The sequence below is a fragment of the Polistes dominula genome, unplaced genomic scaffold (genome assembly GCF_049000335.1).
Source record: "Polistes dominula isolate Pdom_NZ unplaced genomic scaffold, Pdom_raw_medaka contig_373, whole genome shotgun sequence".
Lineage (NCBI taxonomy): Eukaryota > Metazoa > Arthropoda > Insecta > Hymenoptera > Vespidae > Polistes > Polistes dominula.
Genome location: NW_028300899.1, coordinates 4377537 through 4398908, shown reverse-complemented (window position 1 = coordinate 4398908; position 21372 = coordinate 4377537). Strand labels below are relative to the sequence as shown.

General features: G+C 30.4%; 3 protein-coding genes across 8 annotated transcripts in view; 2 read left to right on the top strand and 1 right to left on the bottom strand.

Moving 5' to 3' along the window:
• The first annotated feature begins 7779 nt into the window (after positions 1 to 7779).
• Positions 7780 to 9996, top strand: LOC107064969 (histone acetyltransferase Tip60). Of its 2 annotated transcripts, none has more exons than XM_015318196.2 (5): positions 7780 to 7929; positions 8031 to 8088; positions 8166 to 8234; positions 8320 to 9400; positions 9472 to 9996. In XM_015318196.2, the coding sequence occupies exons 1-5, from the start codon at positions 7885 to 7887 to the stop codon at positions 9578 to 9580; spliced, it is 1362 nt and encodes a 453-aa protein (XP_015173682.1). In that variant the 5' UTR covers positions 7780 to 7884; the 3' UTR covers positions 9581 to 9996. The 2 variants fall into 2 exon arrangements, with proteins under 2 accessions (XP_015173682.1, XP_089035593.1); XM_089179467.1 differs by having other exon boundaries at positions 7841 to 7929; positions 8031 to 8092.
• Positions 9997 to 10172: 176 nt separating this feature from the next.
• Positions 10173 to 15470, top strand: LOC107064975 (histone acetyltransferase Tip60-like). 2 transcript variants are annotated; one of them, XM_089179468.1, is made up of 5 exons: positions 10173 to 10483; positions 10589 to 10646; positions 10973 to 11041; positions 11114 to 12197; positions 12273 to 15470. In XM_089179468.1, the coding sequence occupies exons 1-5, from the start codon at positions 10439 to 10441 to the stop codon at positions 12316 to 12318; spliced, it is 1302 nt and encodes a 433-aa protein (XP_089035594.1). In that variant the 5' UTR covers positions 10173 to 10438; the 3' UTR covers positions 12319 to 15470. The 2 variants fall into 2 exon arrangements, with proteins under 2 accessions (XP_089035594.1, XP_015173694.2); XM_015318208.2 differs by having other exon boundaries at positions 10174 to 10483; positions 12287 to 15470.
• Positions 12984 to 21372, bottom strand: part of rsh (Rap GTPase activating protein radish) — a 109358-nt gene continuing 100969 nt past the window's right edge. For 3 of the 4 annotated variants that reach the window (XM_015316404.2, XM_089179466.1, XM_015316393.2), the window contains 4 exons: positions 21204 to 21358; positions 21019 to 21128; positions 20411 to 20935; positions 12984 to 20164 (listed from right to left, as the gene is read on the bottom strand). In XM_015316404.2, the coding sequence (XP_015171890.1) occupies positions 20018 to 20164; positions 20411 to 20935; positions 21019 to 21128; positions 21204 to 21358 (937 nt within the window). In that variant the 3' untranslated portion in view covers positions 12984 to 20017. The remainder of the gene's footprint in view (positions 20165 to 20410; positions 20936 to 21018; positions 21129 to 21203; positions 21359 to 21372) is intronic. The other variant, XM_015316385.2, reaches the window with a different exon arrangement.

The following is a 21372-nucleotide window of genomic DNA, read 5'->3' as shown; positions in this document are numbered from 1 at the left end:
AGAGAAAGAGAGAAGAGACAGAGAGAGAGAGACAGAGAGAGGGAAAGAAGGTAGAGGAAAGTGGAAAGGGTAGAGTTGTAGAGAGGTGAAGGTAGGATACGCCGGGTAGGTTGAGGCTCACGCAAGAGTAAATTGATTAGAATTAAAGGGTTGGCTGGCAGGTGGTGCTGCGGGGGTGCTACACTCTCATAGAGAAAGAGAAAGAGAGAGAGGGAACGCGTAGAGAAGAGAAGTGAAGAGAAAAGGGTGGGAGGAAGAGAGGGAGAGAGGATACAACGGTGACCACAGCCTCGACGCTGATTGGTCGAGTCAAGTTTGTGGCAAGATGGCTGGCTGGTGGTGCTGCTGCCGTTGCTGCTATTGCTACTGCTTCTACTGCTATTGCTGCTACTGCTGGTGATGGTGCTGGTGCTTCTGGCACTGGCGCTGTCGGTAGTATTCTCTATCTACCTTTCTCTTTCTCTCCCTTTTTCACCCCTCAATCTTTCTCTCTCTTTCTCCCTCATCCTCAACGCCGACGGCGAGTTCCCTTCTACGCGGCCTCTAAGATGCTTTACCTATGTGCCAAATAGATGTATGTACGTGTACACGACTGTTCGAAACAATGCCGGGCGTGCAACCACCTCGCAACCCTTCCTCCCCCTCCCCTATCCTTCCTTTACCTATCTCCATCTAACTCCATCTATCTTTCTCTTCGTCCTTTTACTGTATACTACTCTCTCGTCCCTCCTTCTATCTCTCTTATGCAAACTCCTCTTACTACTACCTTTACGTACTACCACCAACCACCACCTATCACCCATCACCCACTCACCCAACCCCATCGTAGTTTCCAATGCCATCCCTCTCTCTCTCTCTCTCTCTCTCTTTCTACATTCGCAAACACCTTCCTCCTCCTTCTTCTCTTCCTCCTCCTACCTCCCTTCCCCCTGGTTACCACCCTTTGCCTCTGACAGGCTCCTTTCTCGATCCAATCCACAAGCAAGCGGGTAGCAGCGTAAGTACGAGAACACCGGCGCGGTCTCAAAGAGAATGCGATAATACGAAGAACTTCGACTAATGAGTTAATAGTTGGTGCCTCGCGTTATACCGGCGTACCCAACCTGAGTACTTTATTCGACGTCGCCCGGAGCAACGAGATTATAACGCCTTATGTAAAAGCGTGGAAGTACGTTAAGGATACTATCATATATATATATATACATATATTATACATATAGAATAAATATTTATTTTTATTTAGGTTGCCCGATAAGTTTTTTTCTTAATAAGGTTTTGAGAAAACTTATACGTTTATTAAAAATTATTATTCAGCACGAATTTTTGTAATACATGTGTTTATCTATTTTTTATGTAATATACGTACGTCTTTTGATATGGGAAAATTACTATACCTTTTACAGCAATTTATTTTACATATAATATTATATACGTAAGAAGGAAAGTTGGGGTTGTTCTTTTATATATTATATTATATTGTATTATATATATATATATATATATTATATGTAATATTTTCACGAAATAGGTGCATGAGTGTGTGTTAGTAAAATGACTGTCACATTAAAAAGCTAATTACCCTCGAGACCGATCCTCTTCTATCTCTTCCTAAAGTTTCTCCTTTTGATGTGGTATAATATACGCACATTGTACTCTATAACGACGTATGTATTATATTATATCAAATTCTTTATTGTGCGAATCTATCTACCAACCAAGTTACATACCTATCTACCTAGTACGTGTATCGAGTATAATGCAGTGACATGAATGATATGATGGATCGAAAATGAAAGAAGAGAGAATTTCTCGTTACTTTCTATATTCGATATCAAATATATATATATAAATACTTTATATATTCATATAAATTTTCATTCATATTTTATTTTTTCACTTATTTTTCTAGAATATATTTTTCTAAATCATTTTAATCGTGCCCCGTATTACAGTGATAAATTTAAACTAATTAATATTTATAAATTAATATTATTTAATTAATTAATCGTTATCGATATTCAATTAATTAAAGTCGAATGATCGGCTAAGTGGAAAAACGGTTGAACGTGCGATCGAATCGTCTTAAATTAATGAGAAAAAGAAAAGTGAGAGAGAGAGAAATAGAAGATAGAGAAAGAGAGAGAGAGAAAGAAAATAAAGAAAGAGGAAGGGTTAAGGAAGTTCTTTCACGGCTCGGTGCGTACACTCTCAAGGGCCTCGGGGCACGTTTAAAAACCACGTTGAAAAATCCGCGCGCGCCTTTGCAAAAGAAGGAGCTACGACGATTCGTTCTTCTTGAATCCGACACGCCACGCCGTTGCGATTTAACAAAAAAAAAAAAGAAAAAGAGAAAGAGAAAAATATAAAGAGCATAAAAAATAGAGATAAAAAATCCGTGGCTCGCATCGTAGGGTACTAAACGATAAAAAATAAAAGAAAAAGTAATAGAAGAAGAAGAAATAAAAGGATAGAAAAATGTTGAGAAAGAAGTCACGAAATAAGGGTAGGAGGGTGGTTGTGAACGAATAAGGAGGGAAGGAGGAAAAAGAAGGGGTGATGAGGAGGATTGGATGGATGAAGGGGTTGGGTATGGGGTCGGGGGTGGGCTACGGCGTTAAGAAAAATGCAACCAATAATTTTATTTTCCGCGATAAAGCACGGCCTGGCCTCTCTCTCTCTCTCTCTCTCTCTCTCTCTCTCTCTCTCTCTCTCTCTCTCCATCTCTCTCTCTCTCCTATTCGTTTTCTCTTTTTTTCTCTCTCTCTCTTTCTCTTTTCTCATAGCGGCTATGGAAGACACTTTGCTAAGGACGAGACGGGCAAGCCGCGTATCTTTAGTAAGTAAACAGAGCGCCTTATGAATTTTAAGCAGCGCGACGAAGAACCACACGATTTTTTCTCTTTTTCTCTCATTTTGTTTCCCTTTTCTTCTTTCTCTTTGGTAAGCTCGTTCGCTCGTTTTCTTCGTCCTTCTTCTCTACACTTCTCTACACTTCTCTTCGTACTCATCTTATTTCTTTCCCTTTTCCACAACGACGCACATATTTTCACTCATTTTCCCCCTACATGCACTCACACACACTTTCTTTTTCTCCCGTTTTTATTTTGTTTTTTATTTTTCATGTTCTTTTTCTATTTTCTTATCGTTCCGCTTTCTCCTTCTTTTCGACCTCTTATGTACGCGCTCACCGCTAAAGAAGAAAGGCAACGTAATTTCGAAAAGTGTGTATATATGCTTGAAAATTGTATATGCGAGGCGTCGTACCCTTACCCGTCTTACCCTTTACCCCTTTTTCACCTCCCCCGTTCTTTCTTTCTTTCCTTTTTCGTCATCAACATACTCGTTGTAAATCGGCGGCATCGAGAACGACGACGACGACGATGTCGAAACTAGTCTCTTATGGATAAATTGAGATCAAGCAACGTTACCAAGTGCACATCAAATAAAAAAAATTGAAGTAAAAAGTAGAAGTTCATCTAAAATCTATTCATTTTTCTAATATCCCGGATTTATAAAAATTAAAAAGTTCAGTTTTTATCGATATTAAATTCAGTAAAAATCAGAGATAGAATGGAAAAGAAATTAAAATTTTATTCATTTTTTAATTTATATTTTAGACGATTCATTTCTTCTAGATAAAAAAATTACCAAAATTTCAAAGAATATGTAAAAGAAATAATAAAAAGAACTAGTTTTTCTCTTAATAATAAATAATCTATGAATTAATTAAGAAAAAGGAAAAAGAGAAAAGTGTATAACCACTCTAATTTCTAACTTTTCTAATAGATATAAAAGAAATAAAAAAATAAAATAGTTTAATTGTAATACTAATCCTGAAATAGAATAGAAAAAAAGGTTAAAAAAACAATTGTACTTATTTCTAATCTCTAACAAACAATCTTTTAATTATCGATACAAACAAAGAACAAAAAAAAGGAAGATAAAAAAGATTGTGTTTTGATATTGATTTCCGGATAGAATAGAGAGAATGAGATAGAGAAAGAGAACGAGAAAGAGAGAGAGAGAGAGAGAGAGGGAAAGAGAGACTATCTAAGCATTCTAATGGCAAGAGACAGGATTCTGCGCGCTACGAAGCGCACGTGTCTCTAATGATTTTAGTGTACCGGGATATACCTTCGAGCAATGTGTGTAGCTATAGGTGGCTACGAACACGTATTACATTCGCGTTACCGAAGCACAGCGTAATATGTCGGGACTAGGAATAGGAGGAGAACGAGAAGGAGGATGAGGTTGTACCAAGGGGTAGAAAAGAGAGAAGGGAGAAGGGCAAGGAGTAGCTGAGATGGTCTTGTGGGATTCTTAATGGCAAAAGGCCTCGAAGGTAACACTACGGCTATTAAATGCAGACCCTGTTCCTTGTTCCCTTCTTCTTCTTCTTCTTCTTCTTCTTCTTCTTCTTCTTCTCCTCTTTCTCTTTCCTCCTGTTTCTTCATCTTCTCTTTCTCTTTCTTGGTGGTCTTTCTTATCCATGTTCATTTCGGTATATCGTAAAATTCGATGGGATATATTTCATAGATACGTTTCTCTCTGGGATATATTTGAATACCTTTCTATCTCTGAATTTGTTCTATATATTACGAAGAAAATTAAGTTTAATATAAGTATAGAAAATGAATCTTAATCTTTCTCATTTATACGTTAAATTATGTATATTTATGTAATATGATGATCGTTATATATATATATATATATATTTTGATTTTCTCGAGTATATTTATACGAACGTTTTCATAGAAATTTTATCCCTTACGTTTCTTTTTCAAAATTTATAAATCTTAAATATGATCATTCAATGATCTAGTTTTTATAATAAAAGATTATAATTAGAATAAATTATTATTTAACAATTAGTAGTACTCATTAGTATTCTGTAGTACCATAAATAACAGTCAGTATTGTGAGAATGTAATAATCTTCGTTTATATTAATTAATTTATGATTACATACGTGTACTTTTTTAATTAACACTTATAATTCAAATATGTCTCAAAAATAATATTTATAACGATGGTTCCTTCTCTACAAAAAAAAAAAATTAGGAATTAATATCCTTCATTGATATACATAAGTGCTTCTATGATCGAACAAGATTTTTATTATTTAAACCCTTATATCAGCATATCAATTTTTCTCTCCCAAATTCGTATATCTCGGAAACAAATTTATAGTGATAGTTCTTTCTTTTTCTATCTACAACAAAAAAATAATATAAATAAACAAAGTACACACAGAAATGTACGTAGAAAAGAATTCTCAACAGCTATGTGTTACGTCGATCTACGTTTCATAACATGAAGATCTAAAAAATATATCTTTTTCTTTACTTTCACGATTGGGGGAAGAAAAAAGACAAAAATAAATATAAACGAATAAGAATACAAAATAGAAGAAAAAGAAGAAGAAGTAGAAGAAGATGAAGAAGTTGGAAAGAAAATCGTATAGTTCGATTGGTAAGGATAAGGAAGGAAAATGTAAGCCTGGATCAACCGTGTTCATCCCGTTTGACGTTGGCGTTTGACGCGACCGCTGAAATTTTTACTTCGTTCGATTTGGCCTTTCCGAAGAGTCCCTGCTTTCTGATTGGTGGACCCTGACCACGCCCTGCATATAAGGGCGGCTTGCTTGCACGAGCACTATCAACCCTTATGTATACCCGTTGAGAGTACACTTATGTGCAAAGCACATATGTACTAGCTTGTGGTATCTCATACACATCCATACACACACGTATACATAGAAATTGAAAGAGAGAGAGAGAGAAAGAGAAGATAGAAAACATACACATACACACATAATCACACAAATAGAGAGATAGAGAGAGAGAGAGAGGATAGAAAGCATGCACATGCATACGCACATATGTATATACATACATCTGTATAGTTACACATATACATAGATACATGTACATATGTCGATAGGATAGACACAGGGACGTATGTAGCCCCGGGTGCGGCTCGTACGATCGCGGTATGTGCTAGTGGGCTTTCGATATGATACGATCGATCGAACGACTCGCCTTTCCAGCGTTAAAGTGATATTTAAAAGTGATAATGGCGATGAAAGAAATTTATATCCGGGGAAAAAGTATGGAGAGAGAGAGAGAGAGAGAGAGAATCGCTCCCTACGTGATTCTCTTAAAGGTACCTCATAATATATCTACATATTACATACATACTTGCATACATCCCTATCTACTTAAGTAAGTATATATACATATATATAAATGCACAAGCTGCTTTTGTAAGCTCTTAGAAGAGACTTATACTTTATCGTACTAATGAAAAGATTCTTACCATCACTTCTATACAACATTTTACATTATACTCAAATTTAAATATTTATTTATATATACAGTAATTATGTATTCTCTTAGACAAATATTATAATATTATTGAATAATAATATATAAATATGTAAAATATTATTAATATTATTACTAATACTTATTGTGATACTTTTTAAGAATTAAGAATATAACTATTTTTTATTAAATTAAAAATTCAGGTATATTATAGTAAATTTTATTATAGTATAAATATAATTATCTATATATAAACGTATGTATTTTTTTGGCTGTTTCGTAAACTCTAAACATCAAAATAATTTTATATTTTTAAAACAGACATTTTAGAAATGATTTAGAACCTTTTTATATTTCGATCTATTAGTATGCCATTTACAGAGAAGATAAATTAAGTGACCGCCAGTATTAAAATAGTTTTTCAAACTTTCATTCAAGTAATTTCGATTTAAAAAATGCACCACGCTTGAAGTCGTCCAGTTGAAGAAAATGGCGGCAAAATAAAGGCAGGTAGATGTTAATCATTTAAAACTTCTCTAAATGAAATAATTTTCTTTTATTTGTCAATGAAAAAATAATATTACTTTTTTAACAACCTAATATAAATATAAATAGGTATTTATATTTAAAATATAAAGTAAAATGACGGAAGAAGAAGTAACAATCTTTTTGTTGTTATAAAGTATAAGTAATATATATATATATACATGTGAAAATCATTAATTCTGCAAATCGTTCTAGCGAAAATGTTAACGACTAAATTTTCGGTCCTCTTCAATTATATTACCTACTAAATGTATTCTCCTAATTACTACGTACCGTACGATCTTGCTTCGTTAGCAAGCAGCATCGCTCGCACTCGCGTAAACGTATAATAGAGCAGTATTATAATAGCTAGGATGATAATGCTTTCGAACTCCTCACAAAACTTTGAAACATTACTTCGCGTTTATAGTGAGGATTCATTAGTCTATCTTTCTCTTACTCTCTCTCTCTCTCTCTCTCTCTCTCTCTATTTCTCTTTCTTTATCTCTTTCTCTCTCACCCTCTTGAAAATTTCAATTCTCCTTTTTACTTCTAATATTCTTCACAGAGAAACTTACCACTCTAATTTTCCTGCTTGTAATTTTCTTTCTTTTATATGAAATTTCATTTTAAATTCTAAAAGTCCTATTTTTTTTTTTTTTAGATCATGATAGAAAGTTTTCAAGAAAATCGTACGAGATATCAAATTTTCGTCAACTTTCCAATTTCATTTCCTAACTTTTTTCATTTCTTTACAAATCATGAATTATAAACATACCGATTGCATATACCGTACTATGTAAATTAGGTACCGACGAAAGTGTCATCTTCCGTTGATATTAGAAACTAATTCGTATATTTTGTCCATTTTCAACCAATAGAAATTCAACAAATAGAAACGAGACTGAATTTGGTATTACGTATTGCCTTCTATTTTTACCTCGTAAGCTAAGAGGTTTATTGTTTTCATGGTGTAGCATACGATATTTGAACAAAGTTTTGTGTAGTAAAAAGTTTAGTGAATTTTCAATAAAATGATCGAGGAACACGACCAACAGGAGACAATATGCGATTCTGTAGTAAGTTTTTATAAATTTGTGCTATATAATTTAATAAAGTACTCGATGTGTTATGAAACAACTTGAAAATAAATTTCGCTATATTCTAACCTCACTTTCAGAATGCACTTGCGGAAGGCTGCCGTTTATCGGTCAAAATGCATGGAACAGACGATTGGCGTGAGTTAGTTGATCATTTAAAAATATTTTATTAATTTAATTATTTAACTAATATTTTATATATTTACCATTTGTAGCCCTAGCTGAAATCATCAGCATAAAGGAAGTGCATGGAGTCAAGTGTTATTACGTACATTATGTCGATTGTAAGTGGTTTTCCTTTAAGAAAAATAATAATAGTCTGGTTTTTTTATAAATATAAATTGATTAACATTGATAAAAATGTTTCAGTTAATAAACGATTAGATGAGTGGGTGTCAGAAGATTGTTTAGATACAAGAAAGGTTCAGTATCCTAGGAAAGATGGAACGGCTCCAGGAACTGAAGCAGCAACCCCAAAAAAACAAGTACAAAGTAGGCCACCTAGTCCTAGTAGTGTTATTAGTGAACCAGTGAACGGTAATGCTGTTTTACAAGCAGCGTTACAAAAGAAAATGGCTAGAAAGAGGAAAGCTACGTGCTTAGAAAACGAAGATTCTCAAGATGGTCCTCCTCAAACGGCAGGTCCAAGACCTACTGGTTCTTTAGTTGCACATCATCACGATGACGTTGTTACACGGATGAAAAATGTCGAACTGATAGAACTGGGTCGTCATAGAATAAAACCTTGGTATTTTAGTCCATATCCACAAGAAATGGTGAATCTTCCATGTATATATATCTGTGAATTCTGTTTGAAATATAGAAAAAGTAGAAAGTGTTTGGAAAGACATCTATCCAAGTGCAATTTATGTCATCCACCGGGAAATGAAATATATAGAAAAGGGTCTATTTCATTTTTCGAAATTGATGGTAGAAAAAACAAAAACTATGCACAAAACTTATGTTTATTAGCTAAATTGTTTCTCGATCATAAAACATTGTATTACGATACAGACCCTTTTCTATTTTACGTTATGACTCATTTCGATACCAGAGGTTTCCACATAGTTGGATATTTTTCTAAAGAAAAAGAATCTACGGAAGATCACAACGTTGCATGTATTCTTACTTTGCCGCCGTATCAAAGAAAAGGTTATGGAAAATTGTTAATAGAATTCTCTTATGAACTATCCAAATTCGAGGGTAAAACTGGATCACCTGAAAAGCCGTTATCTGATTTGGGCTTGCTGTCTTATCGAAGTTATTGGGCACATACAATACTTGATATATTATTGAATATAAAACCTGTCGTAGAAAATGAGAAACCGCAAATAACGATAAGTGAAATTTGTGAATTAACGTCTATCAAAAAGGAAGATGTGATATCGACTTTACAAAATTTGAATCTAATTAACTACTACAAAGGACAATATATTGTAACATTAAACAGGTAAGTTTAAGAATATAAGAGCCAAAAGTTAGTTTGGTCTTTTTAACTGTAACTATTTTTTTTTTTAACAGAGAAATAATCGAACAACATACAGCGTCAATGGAAAAACGCCAAGTCAAAATAGATTCTAAGTGTCTTCATTGGACACCAAAAGATTGGAGCATTAGACCTAAATGGTGAAACAATTTGAAAGATGTTCGTTATAAACCTATTAATTCATTTTATTTTAGAATTATTTTCAGATATTCTGAAAGTAATAATGTATGATTTTTAACCATACTTAAATGTATATAATTATATGATCTTATGGTCTGCTATTTTAAAGACTTCTAGTAGTCCTTGACATGAACCATAGTGGTTTAATTATTCTTTAAATCAAGTAGATAATATTATTGTCAAGAATTTAACATCTTTAAACATGTGATTAATAGGTTTTACGTAAAACAGTATTTGTTTTACTTAATTGATAGCAATCTTTTAATACAAGGAAAATTTTTTAACTAAATTACGTCTATACAACTTTATAGTTGTTTGTACATAGACTGCAACAATACTTCGACTTTGTAGAATTTGAAAATAAATATGATTTTATAAAATTTGTTTATTTTTTAATCTATTTATTTATTTTCAAATTTATTAATACGCTTATTTTCCCAAAAAATGTAACATACAAAACATTCTTGTAATCAATGCGATAATTTATGTATATATATATACATAAATTTAATACCTTGCGTTTTTATTGTGAAATTTAACTTGCAAAAAATACTGTATATATATATATTATGGATGGGGAAACTAATATGGCGACCTCAGTATTAGGTTATCATTTTATTTGAACTAATTTAACTATTTCGTCCGATTTCAACCAATATAAATAGATCTAAATATTCTCTTACAATTAACTTTCTATGTTCTCTTTCTATTTAAAGAAATAAGTCGCGTAAGAGCGGTGTGAACTCGTGTAAATATATAGTTCCATAGGGGCTTAAAACAAAGAATAGTGTAGGATTTAAATCTTGTTAAATTTCAATTAAAATGATTGAAGAACACAACGAGCATGAAACAATATATGATTCTGTGGTACGTATATTATTAAATCAATTATAAAAATTAATGAAATTGTCTAAAAAATAAGATTAAAAATCTATTTTTCTTTGCATAACAATATCCTAACCTTAATTTCAGAATTCACTCGTGGAAGGTTGTCGTTTACCGGTCAAAATGCAAGGAACAGACGATTGGCGTGAGTTAAATTATTATTAGATTATTTTTATCAATCTAAATTATTATTATTTATTTAACATTATTGTTAAAGTTTACTATATTTGACATATATTATTATCACATGAACAGAGATTAGTTTAAACTACATCTACAATATAATGAATGATAATTTTATTTAAAATATATACTTATATTATTTAAAACATTTTTATATAGCTAATGCAATTAAACATTTGATTAAATATAGGAATTATAATTTCAATATTTTGAGGTTATATTTACATTACATAGTTATATCATTCCATCAAACATTTTATAGAATGATAGTGATTTTATTATTCACAGCCCTAGCTGAAATTATCAGTGTTAAGGATATACACAGTATCAGATGTTATTACGTGCATTATGTTGATTGTAAGTAGTATTTTTAAATGAAGATAATAACTTTTTATCGTGAATTAGTTTACATTGACAATAATGTTCCAGTTAATAAGCGATTAGATGAGTGGGTTACTGAGGATTGTTTGGACACTAGAAAAGTTCAGTATCCTCAACGAGATGGAAACACTGCTCCCGGAACAGGAGCAGGTACTCCAAAAAAGCAAGTGCAAAGCAGACCTCCTAGTCCTAGTAGCGTTAGTAATAAACCGGTGAATGGTAATGCTATATTACAAGCAGCGTTACAAAAGAAAATGTCTAAGAAGAGAAAGTCAACATTTTTAGAGAATGAGGATTCCCAAGATGGTCCACTTCAAGCAACAGGTCCAAGACCTACCGGTTCTTTAGTTGCTCATCAACAGGATGACGTTGTTACACGGATGAAAAATGTTGAACTGGTAGAATTAGGTCGTCATAGGATAAAACCTTGGTATTTCAGTCCGTACCCGCAAGAAATGGTGAATCTTCCATGTATATATATTTGTGAATTCTGCTTGAAGTATAGGAAAAGTAGAAAGTGTTTGGAGAGGCATTTATCCAAGTGCAATTTACGTCATCCACCGGGAAATGAAATATATAGAAAAGGGTCTATTTCGTTTTTTGAAATTGATGGTAGAAAAAACAAAAACTATGCGCAAAATTTATGTCTATTAGCTAAATTATTTCTCGATCATAAGACATTGTATTACGATACTGACCCTTTTCTATTTTACGTTATGACTGATTTTGATAGCAGAGGCTTTCATATTGTTGGATATTTTTCTAAAGAAAAGGAATCACCTGAGGATCACAACGTTGCCTGTATTCTTACACTGCCGCCATACCAAAGAAAAGGATATGGAAAATTGTTAATTGAATTTTCCTATGAACTCTCCAAATTCGAGGGTAAAACTGGATCACCTGAAAAGCCATTATCTGATTTGGGTTTGCTGTCGTATAGAAGTTATTGGACGCATACGATACTTGATATATTATTAAATATTAAACCCGTAGTCGATAATGAGAAACCACAAATAACGATAAGTGAAATCTGTGATTTAACTTCAATCAAAAAGGAAGATGTTATATCGACGTTACAAAATTTGAATCTAATTAACTACTACAAAGGACAATATATCATAACGTTGAATAGGTAATTGAAGGATCTAGGCAGAAAGTTAGTTAATAACAGAATGTCGGATCTCCTTCGGTCTCCATATTGATGTAGATCTTTATTCACAGGGAAATTATTGATCAACACTCGTCGGCAATGAAAAAACGCCAAGTTCGGATAGATCCAAAGTGTCTATATTGGACTGAAGGATTGGAGTGTTAGGGATTATTAATTAATTAATAATGTGTGTGATTTTAAAAAATTGCTAGAAGCCGATGTTAATTATGTTATGAAATTATTTTCAGGAATTCTCAAAGTATGATTTGAAACTGACTAATTGTACATAATATTTTTACATGTAAGATCTTACGGTCTCACATTTTTCAAATTTGAACCATAATGGTTTAACTATAATTCATTCATTTAGTCAAACAAATTGTACTAGTAAGAAATTATATATAAATTATTGCGATAAGTGAGTTTTGTATGAAACAATCTTTACACTGTGCATACTAACTCGTTAGTAATGGCAACGTTTTTTATACGATGAGCAGAATTAAAAAGAAAAAAAAATAAGAATCAGTCTAAGTCTTTAGGATTGTTTTGTTTGTACAAAGACTTGGATGATAATTTGAGATTTTGTAGAAATGTAAATAAACGAAATATTTTATAAAATACGCACATTTCCAAGTGCACGATTAAAACGCAACAAAAATTCGAATTAAAATCTAACAAGAATAAATTAATTAAAGAAAAAATAATAATCTAATAACGAAACGAATTTTCATGTAAAATCTTTCTTTTTTTTCAATGCAATTAGCGAGACACCTTATATATGTATATATATTTTTATATTCAACAGTAACATCACAGTAGCTTCATATACATTACAATCTCGTCATGATTTCTTCATTTACGCGTACAATTCTTACCACGCAAGCGTGTCACGGCGAGTTCAAAGAAACACTACAATTAATGAAAGTTTTATTATTTTTTCTAATTTTGTCATTTCTGTTTAAATTACAACGCATCGATGGAATATAAACGAGAGGACCATTCAAATAATTACACATTTAATATATTGTGCAATTAGATCAATTAGCACAATTATTATTTCTTTTCTTATTATTTATTTTTTCACAAATACCGACCATCTTTCTTTTTTTTCTCTCTTTCATTTTTTTTCATCAAGGTAAATGCATCCAATTTATTTACATCGTGTTATTGATGAATGTGAATATTAATTGGTTTTTTATTTATTCATTTATTTGTTTCATTTAGAAATGATTTATTAACAGAAAAATGTATTTTACGATATTTCTTTCTATTTTTTTTCGATTTATTTTCTATTCAATATGGAAGATCAGGCTTATGTGTATATACATGGAATAAGAAGATCAGGTTAATACAATGAGAAGGCAATTTCTCGAAATTTGTTATAGAAACAGTTTAATGAGAGCACATCACGATAAATGCGATGATATAACGTGTTAATCGATAATTCATTTTTCAGTAAAACTATCATCATTTCGGAAGAATTACGAGAGCCTCACCGACTCTTATAATCTGTTACGATAAATCAGTAGCTATTTATCTTATCTTATATTATATTACTTATTTTCTTTTATTCTTTTAAGTTTGGAGACGCAAACTTAAGAATATCTTCTTAATCATGATAAATTGTTTATTCTAAACGATATCGATCGATCCGTTTCTTCTCCCTTATTTTTTTTTTATCGAAGACACTAATATCGGAGCAATATTTTATTATCAAGTCACAATTAAATGAATTATTTCATTTATTAGTTGAATTAATGATAAATAATTGAAATTTTGATCTTTGTTAAATTAATGTTTTATTTCGTTTATTTTTATTATATATAAAAAATAAATTATATTATTATCGATAAATAAATTTAAATGATGAACGAGGTAAAAATGAGTCTATTAATTTGATTGGTCAATGATTATTTGTGTATACAAAATAATTAGTTAACGTGCGAATTATAATTAACAAATTGTAACATTTTATTTGTAAATATTGTAAATCATTGACGAATTATGCGTTTGTAGATTCATTTTCATTTAATATATCTTAAACAAATTATTAATTTTGCAATAATACGATAAGAACTTCAATTATTGATCATTGATTTAATCAATAAAATAAATAATTAATTTAATTGTTATTCAAATAAAACATTGTAATTAAATTAGAATAATACTATCTAAAATCAACGATTTCATTTTTAACACCGAGCACACTTTTCGAAATTGTCGAAATTTACGTATATACGTGATCGATCGATCATTCTCCTTTTCATTTACGTAATATATAATACATACGAGAGAAAGATCGATCGATTAATCGATCGATCACATAAAACGTACGATTACACATTTCGCGGCTAGTTTAACAACAACAGCAGCAGCAACAACAACAACAACAACAATAATAATAATGATGATGATGATGGAAAATTCAATGGCAGCAGCAATCGTTTTGATAAGGACAGAGATTAATGTAGTTTAGTTCAGTTTAGTTAGTCAATTATTTACTTAATTAATTAGTCAACTAATTATAACAATGAAAAAACATGAACGATAATCATGACAATTATCAACAACACATACGCGGCGCATTACGAATATTTAAAAGGAAAATAAAATGGTTACGACACTTTGGCGCCATCTTGATTTCACATTTTCACGAAATAGAGATTTCAATGCTTTTATGCATTCTCTTTTTTTCTTTTATTTTTCTATATCGCGTATTATTAAACAAAAATTTTTAATTTTTTTGTCTTCTAATTTCTTTTATCTTCAACTCTAAGAAACAATCATAATACACAATTAATCTCTAGATACTCGCCGCAGTTCGCCAACGTGGTACTTATACGTGTTAATTTGAAATCAAATAATGTTTTTTTTTTATTTTAATTAATTTATCTAGATAGATATATCTATATATATACATACATATATGTATGTATGTATGTATGTATGTATGTATGTATTTATGTATGTATTTATGTATGTATGTATGTATGTATGTATGTATGTATGTATGTATGTATGTATGTATGTATGTATGTATGTATGTTTGTATGCATGAGCGTTTATCATTTTTTGCGTTACGTGTGCGTGCTTAGACGCGCGCGCGCGTTATTTAATATCTCATTTTTTATTTTATAAGATTTTTTTCTCGCTCGTACGTTTCTATACGTTATATCTTTTTTTTTTATTTATTTATTTTTTTTTCAATGCAGTAATTTACTAGTTTTTTTTTTTTTTCATTAAACGTAATATATACATATACATATGTATATATGCATCTGTGTGAGTACATGTACAGTTTGAACAGTAGGCGGCAATGGCTGGACAGAATAGCGTTCGACAAATTGAATTTATCGATCGATAGGTCGATCGATTATCGCTCTTTTGTCTGTTTTTTTTATTTTTTTTTTTGTTAATCTCTTACACGCACACGTATATTACAATCGTACATACAATTGTACACATTTGCATTTACTCGTGTAATCTTACTTGCAATTATTATATTAATTTTTTGTTATTCTAACACACACACACGCATACACATACACGACATATTTTTTTTTTTACTTATTGTTTTGTTAATTCTCTCTCTCTTTTTTTCTTTCTTTTTTTTTCTTTTAAATTTGTATCGAACTATAATTTGAGAGCGTCGTCAAGTTTAGCTAAAACGGAGGTCGCTTTTTGTACATTACCGTGTTCACGCGGTGAACGTGGAGAGGAAAAAGTGAATTACATACACAACAGGCGTACATTTGTACTGATTTGATATTCGCATACGTTCAGGTACAAGTCCGCTTCCTATCAGACGACGCTATGCACAGAAATTTGTTCAGTTTCAAAAATCATCAAGATTTAATATGATTATATTATATTCATTTGTAAGTAATAATTTATCTTTCTTTTTGGTTTTTTTTTACTCGAATTTTCAATAATAATTTCTCACTCTTAAAACTTAACAGATGTCCTATAATTAATAATTACAAAATTACTAATAATAATAAAATAATTTATAATAATATACTAATAAATTATAATAAAAGTTAACAAACAAATATTTTACAATTAGTAATTATAAAATTACTAATAATAATAAAATAAATTATAATAATATATAGAAGATATAATATTACTTATACATAGACAAATTGAAATAATAACAAAATTTTACTAATAAAATTAATAGAACACGTATAATAATAAAAATTACGTATTTTCTTGAAATATTTAACATAACATAAAAGTAAGAGTGATCGATTAGTAGAAAGTAACAAAATTCTGTCCTCGTCGATCTTCGCATTCGCTAAAGCAAATCCATTTTCTATGATCGATTGAAGAATATTTCGCGATGCTTTAGTTGATGAAATTTTAATGATAATAATGAAGTTGAAATGGATTTTTTTCGAAGTTTTTCTCTTTCGAGTGAGAAAAACTAAAGAGCGCGTACATACACACGTGTCGAATGATTGATCGACACGACACGACACGACACGAATGATTGATCGACACGACACGACACGACACGAATGATTGATTACGACTTTTTTTTTTCTTTCTTTTCTGTTCTTTTTTTCTTTTTAGTTAATTTTCATTTCGCTCTTTTCACGATCGTATGCTAAAACGTCTATGTTTATACATTGGTTTTAAAGTAGAATTTCGAAATCCTTTTAATCTTAAGTTAACTCTTGCAAATATTTCATTAATTTATTTCTAAAACAAAACAGAAGAAAATAAACAAGATGAATAATTTTACAAATTTTCATGGTTGCATTTACGAACATAAAAGATTGACAGAGCAGAACAATATTGATACAAAAAAATAAACTCTGGAGAATTGTATTTATTTATAATATAATAATTAATTAATATTATTATTATTAATATAGACAAAAAACTGTGATCGAATAGGATCAGAAAATAAACGTTTTCTACGTGTTTTATTTTGTTTTCGTCAAATATTTTTGTTAAGATATTTAAATGAATAGTAGAATAAATTGATTGGAGTATGTAGTTTGATAAAAGGAAACTTCGAAAATCTAGTTTTGTCCAGCCGTTTGCCCGAACAATAAGACACTTAACAGTTTTGGCAATTCCTCGCTTCTGCCCTCGAAGGAATCGATGAATTATCCTTTTTTTTTCTTCTCGTTACCATAATTATTAATAGTATCATTATTATTCATTATTTAGTATTTATTAATAATATTATTATTATTTTTTTTTATTGTTACTTATTATTCTTACTTATTATTCTTATTAGATTTCAATTTTCATTATTATTATTATTATTATATATTATATGTATGTGTATATATATATATATTTCTTTGGATAATACATTGGCATTATTATCGTTTCAAGTATAACAAAACCACAATGTGTTTCAAAGAGTTGTATGTGCGTTTTCATATGTGTATATGTATGTGTGATCGTGATATATCATCGTCGCTTTGAAAATATTCGGGTCCATTTTTTGTTCGTGATTAAACGATGAACGGATCTCGTACAAAATATTTTTTTTACCATTACTCATTTTTTTTATTTATATTTTTTCATATTCTCAAGAATTTCGAGTACCTTTCTTTTTCACCTTTTCTCTATCTAATTTCATCAATTTTATTTTCATATATATCGTTAAATGACACCTTACATTTTCTATCTACCTTTTTCTCTTTCGATTTTGTTAATACCATTATTTTTAATAAAACTTAGGAAACAGGCTGGATGATACGAACGGATTCAAATTCGTTATGATATGCTTTAATGATCAGGATTTTATAGTTCAGGATTTTGATCATTTAAATCTTTCTAATTTTTATTCATTATTCTTTATCTCATTTAAAATTGTGAGAATTCAATTAAGGGGAATTAAATTTAATACATGACGAGATTGTATACGTGCGTGCGTGTATTTTATTATTTCTATTATAATTATTTAATTATTATTATAATTACTATTATAATTATTAATATTATTATTATTATTAGTTATTTATTTATTTATTTATCTATTTATTTATTCGCGCGTGTAAACATACGATTCTATGTATACCATCGTCCCACTTAAATATGAATTCTCTCTTCCAGCCTGTCCCCGCGAATTTTCTTTAATTATTTATCTTTTTTATTTTTTTTTAGAATCGTCATCTTTTATTAGAGTATTGAAGATACAAAATCTACGATAGAAAACAGAACAGACTTTAAATATTTCATTATCTTTTTAGTTTTATTTTTATTTTCTTTTTTTTTCTTCCTTTTTCTTTTAGCAATTATTTGTTTCATCCCACATTTAACATCAACGTTTACCGTTATTGTTATTAACTATTTTTTATTATATATATATAGTATTAATCTTATATCGTTTTTTTAAAATATTATTATTATTATTATTATTTCTGTATTTGGTTTCAGTGTTATTATTATTTGCCGTAATCACACATTCCTTAATTATAATCATTTTTGGCGTTCACCATTAAATTAATTCTTCATATTAATTAATTATAAATATTATCAATAGAGTGTTTCTCTATTATACAGATTGTCATGTTCAGCATTTGATTCAATATCAACCAATCTCGAATACTATGCGTTTATCTTAGCGCTTATCAAGTTAACATTTTTTTATTTTATGATCTTCCAAAGATTAGGATTCACATTCTTCTCTTTCCAATTTCCAAAGAAAGATATTCTTATTGGCCAGATGATCATCTTCGTGCATTTATGAATGTGCCAGAACAATATGTATTGTATATGTATGTATGTATATATGTATGTATGTATGTATATATGTATGTATTGATGTATGTATCTATGTATGTATGTATATGTATGTATGTATGTATTAAATATACAATTTACTTTAACTCCTAACTAATTTCGGGAGAGTCGTCAGGGGTCTTTCGATAAGATATATTCTCATTCATTTTGTTAACACATTTTTTTCCCCATTACTTTCTCTCGTATTTCATCTTTTTTTTTTGACCCCCATTTATATTTATCTATATTTCATTTTATTGATTTAGTCATTAATCGTTTTAATTAAAATTCTTTACATGTTGTTTCAATTTCTTTTTTTTTATTCATCCAAGTATTATTCTCTTCGTCTAAATTCATCTATCTATCTATTTATCTATCTATCTATCTATGTATTTATCTATCTAACTATTTCTTTCTTTCTCACAAATGATAGTTCGAAAATAAAGACGAAGGAATCATTGAAACGTAATTAATTTTTCCACATACACAGATCTTCATTAATTTCTCACTAACTATGTTTATGTACTTTAGATCGTACGTGCGCATTGTGTAGTATTATTGATTATCGTATAAGATATACGAAAAACATATGGCACGTATATACATGTATGCATATATGTATATATATACACATTGATCGTAATAATAATTAATTTTCGTATTTCGATACTCTCTTTAGTTACATGGTAGACGACGGGCGAGCTTATTCGATTTCAGATAATCAATCAGAACACTTGTCAGACAGTTGGCTAAGGTATAATTAGTAACTCCTACGCATATCGAGTAGCATGATAACATGTTTCTAATCATAAGTTACCCCAGAAGAGAAAGCTTACCATTCCTTTAATAGTATACAAGCCTGTCAGCTTCATATCAAATCATAGATATTATATTATATATATATATATATGTATGTATCTTTATCTTTCTCTTTCTCTCTCTTTTGCCTTTCCCTCTCTCTGTCTGACTTCTGAAATAGTAATTTATTTGAGTAAATCCTCAGTAAATCTGTCACGACGTCGCTCGCTCGAAGATCTACCACGAGCCCTTGGCTAATAATCAAAACTTTCTTGGTTCTGAACGTTCTCTTGATAAGCTTCTAAGTAACTATCGACATTACGATAGATTCCTGAATTAGCTTGGACCATTAAAGTCTTTAAGATCAATTCATTATCTATAGCTTTTGACGGTAGGACGATCTAAAAATAACATTGATTTACTTTTTTTTATAAAAGTTTCTGTTCAATATTTAGGGTAATAGTTTCTATTATGGAACATTGTAACAATTTAATTTATCTTGTTTCAATAAATATTCATATTTCACATAGTTAAAGTAATCTTTTGATCTTTTTTTCATATTGATCGTCAAATTTTTGAAATCACGTTTTTTTCCATATTAGAAACAATTATGATATTACTTGTTATTTATTTATTTAGTTACTTACCCTTACTAATTCTTGAGGAGGTATTCCATACAAATTAATATCATTGCATAGTCTTTCCATGATACATTTAAATTCATGTTTAGTATCATGTTGTTCAGCCGATTTAGTTTTGATCCTATGATTAGCCCATTTCAGCATAGCCTCGAATTTTTTGATCTCAGCTACCTCGGGACGGCTAGACATTATCATTTGAACCATCGACTCGCTTAATGTTAAAAAGTCTGGATTTTGAAATAGTTGAGATGCTCTTGTTCTTACGAATGCTTTAATCATGTCCATCAAATCGTTAGCCGATGTATAACGCCAATAATAATTTTCAAGAACGCATAACATCTCGCATACTATCTCGATACGAAGGTATTGTTTAGCGTGATGGAAACAAGCTTGAAGAAGTTCGGGCAAATCAAAATGTTCAGCTGCACATATCAGACCTGGTATGTTGCTACAGGTCAAAGGACACGAACCGGTTTGCAGATAGTCCAATAATGTTCCAAACGTTTCTGGATCGAACTCGATCACGTCGAACTATTATAAATTATATAAATAATGTAAAAAATATAGACTATCCCCACCCAAAAAAGATAAATTTTCAAAGTTAATTGATATACCTCAGTTTGAGCGAGTTTAGCACGATCAACTTTTTGTGCATCAGCATAAACGCTCAGTCTTGGAACAGCTAAATATTCAGCAGTCTTATCTTTATCCTTTGCATCTTTATCTATAAAAAAAGAAACAGAATAAATGTTCATACGATTCATGAGATTTGTTCGATTTATAAGCAAATTCTACTCACTACTGCAATCCTGCGAACTAGCCCATCTTTTACGATCTTCACTTTGTAAAGTATTACCTCCATGTTTTCTGATACTCCTTCCCCAACCGGCAGTGATTGTTCCCAGTCTTGAGATAGCACGTTTAACCATCGGTGATGAGGGCACACTTTTGGGCCTAAACAGATTAGA